The sequence below is a fragment of the Medicago sativa genome, chromosome 4 (genome assembly GCF_051527215.1).
Source record: "Medicago sativa cultivar Bolivia chromosome 4, Bolivia_mono, whole genome shotgun sequence".
Lineage (NCBI taxonomy): Eukaryota > Viridiplantae > Streptophyta > Magnoliopsida > Fabales > Fabaceae > Medicago > Medicago sativa.
Window position 1 is genome coordinate 85,186,772 of NC_140752.1, and position 10,514 is coordinate 85,197,285.

Below are 10,514 nucleotides of genomic sequence, written 5' to 3' on the forward strand. Positions count from 1 at the left end.
GTCAAGATGGCCGAGTTGGTCTAAGGCCCCAGTTTTAGGTACTGGTTTGAAAGGGCATGGGTTTGAATCCCATTCTTGACAATTTTTTTTTTTGATTTATTTACACATTTGCAACAATATTTTTTTATAAATCATCAAACATTCTCTCAAAAAAAAATCATCAAACATAGATATGGACTCATTTCATATTTCATATATTCTTTGGACATTAATAATTTACTATCGAGCTATAACAACATCAAAATTCCCCTAAAAAGTAACACATCAAAATTAATCATATATGATATGATACAATGATACACTGTAACACAACAACTATCTAGTTTTTTTCTTCTTTTTGGGGAACTAATTATCTAGGCTTAACTTTACCAAACGCAAGATCTTCATCAATGTCAGAAAAGGAAGAATAATCTGCAAAAATCCTATTTTTTGATCCAAAACAACAACAAGCCCACCGCAATGTTTTCTGAAAAACTCTGCATGGTAGCGTTAGGCAGCAACAAACGGTGGCTAGTGGACAACACACACATAACAAACAACAACTACAAAAATATTCAACCAATTTTTCTTTCCATCTCCAACGTGGTTTCACCTTAGGAGAGACCACACTATAACATGAACAAGCCTTTTCTCTTGTGTTCACAGAGTAATGTTTCTTCTTCCTATTCAAAAAATGAACCTTTCCTTTGTCTTCATGGACCTGTTTGTTCCCCATATTATAGTTTCTATCTATCTATTCCCGACCATAACACCCTCAAACATTTGTTGTATGCTTGGTGGAGCTAAGATGCGACACATGTACAACGTTTAATCAGGCAGCAATTGGTATTGTTTGAACATTTGCATGGAGGAATTCCAGGAATGATTGTTTCGGTTAAACAGTACATACAAAGTTCTTTGAATGTGTATATTTTATGTTTCTTCTTTTTTCACTTTGTCGTTTGTTTGTTATTGAATAAACGAATATTTGTTGAAACAAGCCAAGAATGTTTTCATGTTCGAGGTCACATGCTATGTTATTTTATTTTTTTTCGTTTTTCTGTGCTATTGAGAAGTCTTTAATCATGAATGATCAAATGCAATACTATTATAAAAGTAAAGAATCTCACGCTTTCCAATTTTCCTATACCAGTTTCTGCTTACATGAATTGTAGTGGTTGTATTTCTTGTAGTCTAGATTGATGCACTTTGATTCAGAATGTTTGTAATATACAACTTCCATTTGACAGACAATATAATTTACATTATCTTGCTTATAATTAAAGCAAACAGAATTTGGGGTGAAATTCATTTATGAATAAACCATCAATTTACTATCAACCTCTCAACAATATAATCCCTAATAAACTATATAAATATAATAAGTAGTCCCAAAATTGGATGACATTAGATGAATTTCAACTCAATTTATCTTTAACAAAAATATTAAAAGAATAAGAATTCACATCATCCTAGCCTTACCATCTAAATATGTACATCCTAACCTGTTCAAATCACATACTTACATTGCAAAAAAATAAGTCCCTATCACATGGCAAAACAAAACAAAATGATTGAGCCTAATCCAGCATTGGACGTTTCCCTCTTGGATCTAATTCAGCAGTAGCTGAACTTCTACCAGTGACAGTTGTAGTAGAAGTGGCAAAGTTGTTGCTTGAATCAGAAGATTGAGAATAAGAGGCACCAGAAGTGCCAACTGTGGAAGACAAAGCAGAACGCCTAGGAGGTCTTCTATATCTGCTACCTGGTATTCCTGGTCTTATTGGTTGTTCCATGTGGCTTTGTGGTGATTTCCTTGAAAGCTTCACCACTACGCGCCTCATTGTTGGACGTAGCTGTGGATCTCCTTGAATGCATAACAAAGCTAGCTGAATGCACATATCTACTTGTTCTGTTAACACCGTAGATGCTAATGCAGAATCTACAATTTCTAAGCTCCTTCCTTTCTTGTACATCTTGTATGCCTATAAATAACGCGAAATGATATTTGAACATCAAACTTTAAAAGTTAAAATAGATACACATTTCAGCATTCTGTTCAAATAACACAATCCTTAAATAACCAGTAATGTGACAAAATTGACACCATTCATTCTTAATAAGGAATGTTTCATACCCAATCAAGAAGGTTATGCTCCTCCACGTCTAAATTAAAGGATGAGTTTCTTTGGCCAGTGATCAACTCCAATACCAAAACCCCATAGCTAAACACATCAGCTTTGACAGATAGTCTTCCATGCATCATATATTCCGGAGCCATATATCCGCTGCATAATTCTAAAATATTTTTAATAAAATAAAGTAAAAATCAGGTCTCTACTAAATACATATACTCAGATTTTGTTTATTAAAAAAAAGTTTAGATGGCTGGATTCAGAAGACTCGCCAAAATTAAAATAAATCTCAAACATGAAAGATCAAAAAAAGGTACTTACACTTGGTTTGATCATGGATCAAATTTTCAAGCATTTTGAATTCCTAGCTCAACCTGCTGATTTTTTTTACCAATTGTTCTTAAACTTTTTTTTAAGGGTCGTTCTTAAAATATACTTGTAGACAAGATATCTCTATTTAATAATTAGGAATAAAATGATATTTCTTACCAAAGTTTAAATAAAAAAATCCACGTATCCGCGTATCCATATCACACGCACACACATACCACATATCAGGGATTTATAGTACATATCCTATTTGATTCATAATATATCCATCAAATATTACTGCAACCGCAACCTTTACACTTTTAATATATTGTTTGTAAATTGACCTATTGTATAAAGACTAAACCAATAATGTATAAAGACTAAACCAAAGTAAACTATCACACCTATATTGTATTAGACTAAACCTAACATTTCACGGATTAGGATGTTGAAAAAACATGAAAAATATTGCGTTAGATATAGACCTTTGAAATGTAAAATGAGAGAATTTTAAAATTTGGGAAAAAATGGAGAAGAGTTGGTAAGTGCTTTTTTAAGAAAAAAAAGTTGGTTAAGTGTTGAAATTAAAGACTCGAGAAAAGGATAGCATCTGTTACCATACGTCTATCTTTTTTTTGTTAAGTTTTGGAAAAAAATAGCTCATAATTTAATTTAATTTCTTTTATAGGAGGAATTATAAAAAAATGAAATGAATGCATAAACATAAACTTACTTGGTTCCAGCCACACGTGTTTTGACTTGGCTTTGATCTTCAGGGAAGAGGCGTGCCATTCCAAAATCTGCAATCTTAGCTGTCCATTTGTCATCAAGCAATATATTACTGGCCTTGATGTCCCGATGAATTATACAATTGTGTGAGTCTTCGTGTAGATAAAGTAACCCCTTTGCCACGCCTGTGATTATTCCAAACCTACGTTTCCAATCAAGCTGTTCTCTCTTCTCAGCTTCTTCTGCTTCCATCAAAATAATCTAATGTTATGTATGGGTGTGAGCATTTGATTAATGGTTTAATCTAACTTACAGAATAATTTTGATTTTTCCATAAAAAAAATATTGATTTTCTACTATCCTACATGGGTGGCATTTAGGATGGGTAGGAGGAATTCTTTCCCATCATGGGAAAGTCTCCATTTGCTAGACAGGTGGCAGTCATGCAAGTCAGACTTAAAAAAATAATAAAATCAATTAGTTTATTTTAATGTCTTGGTTATACACCTCCCATTTGTCTTATGCTTCTGTTATGCACCCCACAGCTCCCTTCATTTCTTGCGTTTCTGTAACATAGAATCAGCCACTGTTCTTCCACAAATAAAACCTCACAAAATCATCATAAATTGTAGATCTTGGTTTCATCTTGCACAATCCAGTATCAAAATGTGTTGTAATTTTATTTCCTAGGTTCAAAGTTCAAACATCTCCTCCCCATTTATCTTATGTTCTTCACACCTTTATAAACTCTTGATTTCTTGAAAATCTCTGCTTAATAGGATGCGATATGTTTTGATTCCATTGATATTAAGTTGTGATTAATTTTTTGCTTTTGGCTTTCCGGTTCCGGTTCTGGCATATTGGGGGTTCTGTTTTGTTGTTGTTGTGTTCATTCTCTGGTTTTTGACAGTCCCTGTGATGTATTGTATTCCTTTATCCCCATTTTTCATTTCTTATGATGATGGTGATTAAAAAAATTGCAGTTCAAAAAGAAAAGAAAGCGGTGATTAATTTTAGGAGTGAGCAACAATACCGGAACCGACCGAAAACCGTACTAACCGTAACTAATCTTGATGCAACGGGCGGGTTTTCACGGATTTCGGGTCCTCCGGGTGAGAAAGAACGAGCACAAACGGTTAGCCATGGACGATAGCGGTTCCTGGGATTTCAATATGTTCAAAACCGAACCGTCCGAGGCTTAAGAAATTTTATTTTATGTCATGTTCAGTCTTATCTTTCTTTTGGATTGAGAAGTTATTTTATTAATAAAAAAACTTCAACTCACACACAAGGCTCAAGGCACATGCAGACTGCAAAGTGGCTCTGCACCTATGTATCTATGTGTCTCATGCAAAGTGACTTTACGGTGATTTCACTATTTGTCATTAATAACACTATTTTTTTAAGGAATTAATAACATTATTTTATTACTTTCATTTCCAGTAGAAGAAAATCAAACATTAAATAAAAACAACATCAACAATGAGTTGTAATAAAAATGGAGAAGGGTTTAAAAAATACAGTGGCTCCATTTGCTATCATTTGAAGTTTTAACATTGTTCCTTCTTCATTTTTTGGTCGAACATTTTCCCTTCAGTATTATCTATTCCATCTCTCTTGTGTCATGCGAGTACATTTTCACTGATTTCTTCTTGATTTTCACAGTCAGCAACTAGTCTCTCTATCTCTCTCCCTCCGTCGCATTTTTTCTGTCTTCTTCTACCTTGGTGTGTTGCAGAGTTGTAAGGATCCATTATTTGTGTCAACCCGTTGCAACCCAACCGAATAACCCGCAACCCGCACAACCCGTAACCCGTGTTATCCGAAGCATTTATTGGGCGGAAATGGGTCTAATATTATAGTGTTTCGGTTTTGTGCGTATTGGGTTTTCGAGCCCGAACCCGCCCGAACCCGTCCGACGCTCACCCCTAATTAATTTTATATTTGGAAGCCAAGTAGTGACTACATAAAAAAGACTGGAAGCCCGTATTCAAACACATACAGCCCAAAATAATTATAATAAAAAAGTATTATTTGTGGGGTCAGAATTTTTGTAATGGGTTTATTTACAAAAAGTTTTCAACAGGTTGCCAGCTATGGGTTTGACTGAATATGGACCATTCACTTATAATAATACTATATCAATGGCTTAAAGTGACACTTTTTCATGGTGGGAAAGTATTCCTCCTACCCACCCTAAGCCTCTGTTTGGTACGAGAGAAACAAGGACGAGAGATTGAGGGAAGAGAGAAGATAGAGAAATGTCAAAGTCACCCTGTTTGGTGAGGAGAGAAAGAGGGAAGAGAGATTAAAATTCGCGTGGACCCCACAAGAATTTGTTTCTCGCCAACTATGCGAAGAAACAAGGATGGAGATAGCTTTATTTATGATTTTCCTTTAATACCCTCTTCAACATACTAGTACTACTTGTTGTTGCTGTGCATAATGTTTTCTTTTTTGTTTTGACGGATTTGTTTTTTCTACGCATGTACTAGTACTGCTTGCGAACTGCATACCTACATTTGATCTATTCTTTTTTTGGAATTTTCATTTTCATCTAATAATAGTTTACTAATATATAACAAATATGTTAACAATTTAATCAATCAATAATTTACTTATATCTTATAACAAAATTTTGAAAGATATCTCAGAAAGAAGTTAAATTTAATTAAATATAATAGTTTAGTTAATTACCTTAAATTGATAAAATTAGTTTAAATGATCTAACAATATCAATTAGATTTGATAAAATTTATTTTAAAGGTTTTTTTAATTGAGGGGTATTTTGGTACTTTTGAAAGTAATCTACACTTCTCTCTCTTCTATCTCTCTTCAACTTCTCTTCTACCAAACAATACACCAAATCTACTTTATTTCTCCCATAATTCTCTCTTCTCATACTCTCTCTCACCTCTTTCTCTCTTCACAACTTCTCTTCTAATCCAAACACAGGTTAAATGTCACCACATGGCCGTATACCCAATTTATTTTGATGTCACATTTTACCTTTGGTGTGGGAAGTTTCCATTATCCTTCTTAGGAAGTGGAAGCATGGCCCAAATTGAAATTTCTATGACTTTTATTTATTAATAATTAATAATGCTAAATTGAGAAGGAAAAGAGAAAATTATAGGGATGCTTCTTGTGGCAGAAGACGTCACACGGCGGCTTTGGTATGTTGGATGAGATCAGGTGTTTGATTGTGAGCTGTATATATGTTGTTTAGGCAATGCATACTTATTTGATCCAGTAAATGAATCCTTTTTTTTATATTAAAGTCAAGGTCAAAAGTGTAGTCCCTTTCATAGATACTAGTCCTGCCATAAAACATAGTATTTTGTATTTAAATTTTTTGAAGAAAAGTAAAGATGGTTGGCTATAGCATGAAAGTTCACCATGTTGGGAGAAATTAAGATCATTATAAAGTTAAAAGTGAAAAATCCACACTTTTCTTAATAGAAGGGTCGTGCTAATCAATGCTTCATGGCAATGAATTTATCAAAAATCTAAAATGTGGTGTTTTCAACTTAAAATTTTCTTTTCTATCTTTATTAACCGGAGCCTTCGGCATCGGTTAGCATTTTCTTTAATAAAATAGTGTTTTAGTAGAAGAGAGGAATATGTAGAAAAGTAAACATGTTGAAAATCCTAAAAGATTACCTTGGTAATACTTGGTTTCGAAACTTTTCCCGCAATCATGCGGTGAGTGACCGTCTAATCTAGACCCAATGATTGAAGAAAAAAATTATTTAATTTTTGTTTTATAATTCTAAAAGTAACGGGCTTATCTTGATCGGATGACCGGAAATGCATTGCATTACTGCAGGGACTCCCTGACTTCATCGACGGAAAAATAATAACTAAACATACATTAGAGGATTTTAGGATGTGTATCTATGTTGATATAGTGCAGGAATGCACTACTAAATGATGGTTATTAATATACTATGAGTCTATGATGATCTGGGATGTAAGGACCACTGGACTAGGATTTGCTGCTGTAGGGAAACAAGGCACCTTCACACTGTTATAATTGAAAACTATTTAACATCTTAGAAATAATTATCATAATTATCTGCTTAAAACAATACTCTAATCAGACGAAACTTGTTAAAAAATGTGGATAGCTTCTAATTGTACATGATTTTGTGAAGCAGGATATATATTTCTCATGTTAAAAAGGGTATAAAACTTAAAGCACTTACTGAATAGAAACTTGTCTAGGCTTTCATGAGGCACATATTCATAAACAAGTATCTTCTCTGTGCCATGAGCACAATAACCCAACAAATTCACCACATTCTTATGCTGTACACGAGCCAACAATTTTGCCTCATTCATAAACTCCTTCTTCCCTTGATTTGATGTCTGTGATAACTTCTTCACTGCAACTTCTCTCCCATCACTCAGTTTCCCCTGTAATAACAAAAAGATGCAAACCCAAAAAATAATTTATGAGGAATTTTCTGCAAATAGTATAAAATCTGAAAAATAAAATACTAGAAGAAAATTGATGATTAATTTGATTTACCTTGTAGACAGGTCCAAAACCACCCTCACCTAACTTATGAGTAGCATTGAAATTCTTGGTGGCAGAAAGCAGGGTTTCATATGAAAATATCTTCTGCTCCCGTGAAGCCATTCTTTGTAACTCAGCTTCATTGTTTCCCTCTGATTCAAACAACAATCATCAGAAAATAAAATTCAAATTAAAAAAAATTAAAAAAGAAAAAATTGAGTGTTGTGTATTACCTACCTGGGTTGTAACCGCATTTGAAGTGTTTGAGAATACTGTGAAAAAAGCTATAAGATTTGTCCATATGGCAGTGGTGTCTTTATCTATGATTCTGAAATCCAACACCAACCCATGAAACAGAAATTGAAGGATTGTAGTATAGGTTGAAGGAAAGTTTTTTTTTTTTTTTTTTTATGTTAACTGAGATTTGGTTTATTTTATGTGGCAGAGGAAATGAGAGTTTGAGAAGAAAAAGATGAATAATGAGGTTGTATGTTGTTTGGGACAGAGCATAATTCTCTGCTAAAAAACAACAACAGAAGCGTGTTTCTTTCTATTGACCTAGTGACCCTTGCTTGACTTGGCGATGATGACTTACGTATCTAAATACTATACTGCTTTTAATCATAATTTTCTCATTGAAAAATATCTAAACTACAAAATAATTACAGGAAGAATTCTAGGAAAAATTAATACACGAAAATGTCAAAGGTAAATTGTACAAAATAGTACTCTTTGAGTGAAAAGATGTAATTAATATCACCCTCCACTTAAGCTGCTATCATTGCACTAAATGTAGGAAAAATGCTGTTGATATCCAACCACATGAGCAAGTTTTTCTTGAGTACAAGCACACATAGAAAAAAGTTTGGACACATTGACATAAGTGAAGAAAAATAATTGAGAAAGAATTTAGTCATACCATACAATTATTTTTTCTTTTAATTTTTTCTATTTATGACAGTGTGTCTATTTTTTTTTTTTTTGTGTTTGTGACTAAGTAAGCATTTCTTCAACCGAAGGGAATCCTAATTCATCTATTGTTGTAGATTGATGTATGAAATTGTGTGTACAAAGATGATATGTAGACACGTTATAGTTTCGGCCAATAAGTATTTGTCAAATCCAGATGCATTGGAATGTTAAATAAGACTACTTTAGGTGTTGATGAGTATTTTTATTCTAATGAAAGTCAATCAAATCCGCAACAGAATTCAATACTTAACCATTGTGATTGCGGGAGTACGAACAAGTTAATAGGTAGACTTATGAGCTTAGTGTTTTTTAGAAAATATCTCCAAATTTGACTTAGGTTTTATGGTCGAGTTGTTGAAAAATTAAAAGACTTCAAATGAAAATGATTGTTGAGTTAAAAGAATTTAAAAATGAAAGACTTTAATTTAAAAGACTGAAAGATAAATGACAAGAAAAGTAAAGCGTTGAAATTAAAATGACTTGAAAAATAAATTACGAAGAGAGTAAATGAATTTCAAGGCATTGCTTGTGAAAATAAAATGGTCGAAAGGTAAAGTACTTTGAATTGAAATGACAATAAATTTTAAAGGATTTTTTAAGATGGTTGAAGATATGCTTAAAGTTCTGCAAAGTTTGAGTCTGGTTAAAAGTTGGCTTTAGAATTAAAGTACATAACCATTTGTTTTTCGTTTTCATACCTCAAACTACAATTTTCTCTTTTTCGGATGGTATTCAAACGGCTTTAAGTCTTTTTTCAATGTGTGGTTGTAAGGTCCGCTTTCTCCACTATCCACAATAACAAGAAACACCTTGAAGTATGTCGTGCTATACAAGTGTGGCTTGCAAGTCATCTTTTCGATCGGTTTCTCAATTCTCATTGAATCCTTCCGTGTTTTATTCAAAATGTTTGACTTTCTGTTGACTCTCTGTCCGTTTCGAGAGACTGAAATTTTGCCAATAACAAGATGCAAATTTCAACCCTTCATCAAACACGAGGTTGGTCCTACTTGATTTCGTTGATTTCTTAACTTCCAAGAGTCTTCAAACCGATAGTTTTGCTGTTATATCTCATGTCGGCAAATTATGTTGGCTAGTGAGGTCATTGCCAAGCCATTCCTTGTCATTTTTCTCTGGATCTAGAGGATTTAGTGGCTAGCCCAAAGGCTTCATCTTTGCCACTCATCCGACTTTAGAAGAAAAATGCTTAATTGTTGTCAATTTTCGACAATATTCCCTTTAGAAATAAGCACAGAGAGTCAGAGGGTTTTTGAGTTGGTGGAAGGAATTTTACTCCTCGTACAACTTTTGGACAACTGCTTAACCAAAATCACCACTATTTTTGTAAGGATTGCATAACCTTCCAGTAGATTTAGAGTTGAGCAAGCTGCAGAGATACATGCCTTCGAGAAATGCTACAAGTTTAATTGAGATCCACATAACTCCACATATATGATTCGATTGGTGGATGAAGTTTTAACATAATAAAACACATGACCAAATGGTTAACTCTAAGATTCGTAAGCACCAGAATGGACGTCCTTTGGACCCCTCGTGTTCGTAAGGTTTTGAATCCTAAACTAGTGCATATGTCTTGTGCTTATTTTGGATTGGCTGACGAATTCTCCAATCAACTGACCCGTGCGGGTAACTCTTTTTCTCATCTACTCTTATTTGATTATAGTAGAGCTATGTCTTTAGTCTGGATGACTCGTAGTTTTTACCCTTCCCTTAATAGGATTTCGAGGCTCTTAAAAGATTCTTGGAAGTTGAGAGAATTTTATTTCTGCTGCATATTATCTTGTTACCACGTTTTTGTGTTAATTCATCATCATTTTTTCCTGAAAGGAATTCCTCATTCCTCATCA

The 10,514-nt window shown here is 33.5% G+C and overlaps 1 protein-coding gene and 1 non-coding gene across 3 annotated transcripts; one reads left to right on the forward strand and one right to left on the reverse strand.

Moving 5' to 3' along the window:
- TRNAL-UAG (transfer RNA leucine (anticodon UAG)) lies at positions 1–81 on the forward strand. Its single transcript has one exon. It is a non-coding gene; the product is annotated as a tRNA-Leu (tRNA).
- A 1,284-nt stretch (positions 82–1,365) lies between these two features.
- On the reverse strand, positions 1,366–8,171 carry LOC146933021 (Protein kinase superfamily protein). Of its 2 annotated transcripts, none has more exons than XM_085704745.1 (6): positions 7,915–8,171; positions 7,690–7,829; positions 7,364–7,574; positions 3,160–3,397; positions 2,117–2,267; positions 1,366–1,964 (listed from the first exon to the last, which is right to left on the reverse strand). In XM_085704745.1, exons 1-6 carry the CDS (start codon positions 7,976–7,978, stop codon positions 1,560–1,562), a joined length of 1,209 nt encoding a protein of 402 aa, XP_085560871.1. In that variant the 5' UTR covers positions 7,979–8,171; the 3' UTR covers positions 1,366–1,559. The 2 variants fall into 2 exon arrangements, with proteins under 2 accessions (XP_085560871.1, XP_085560872.1); XM_085704746.1 differs by having other exon boundaries at positions 7,911–8,171.
- Between the last annotated feature and the right edge of the window lie 2,343 nt (positions 8,172–10,514).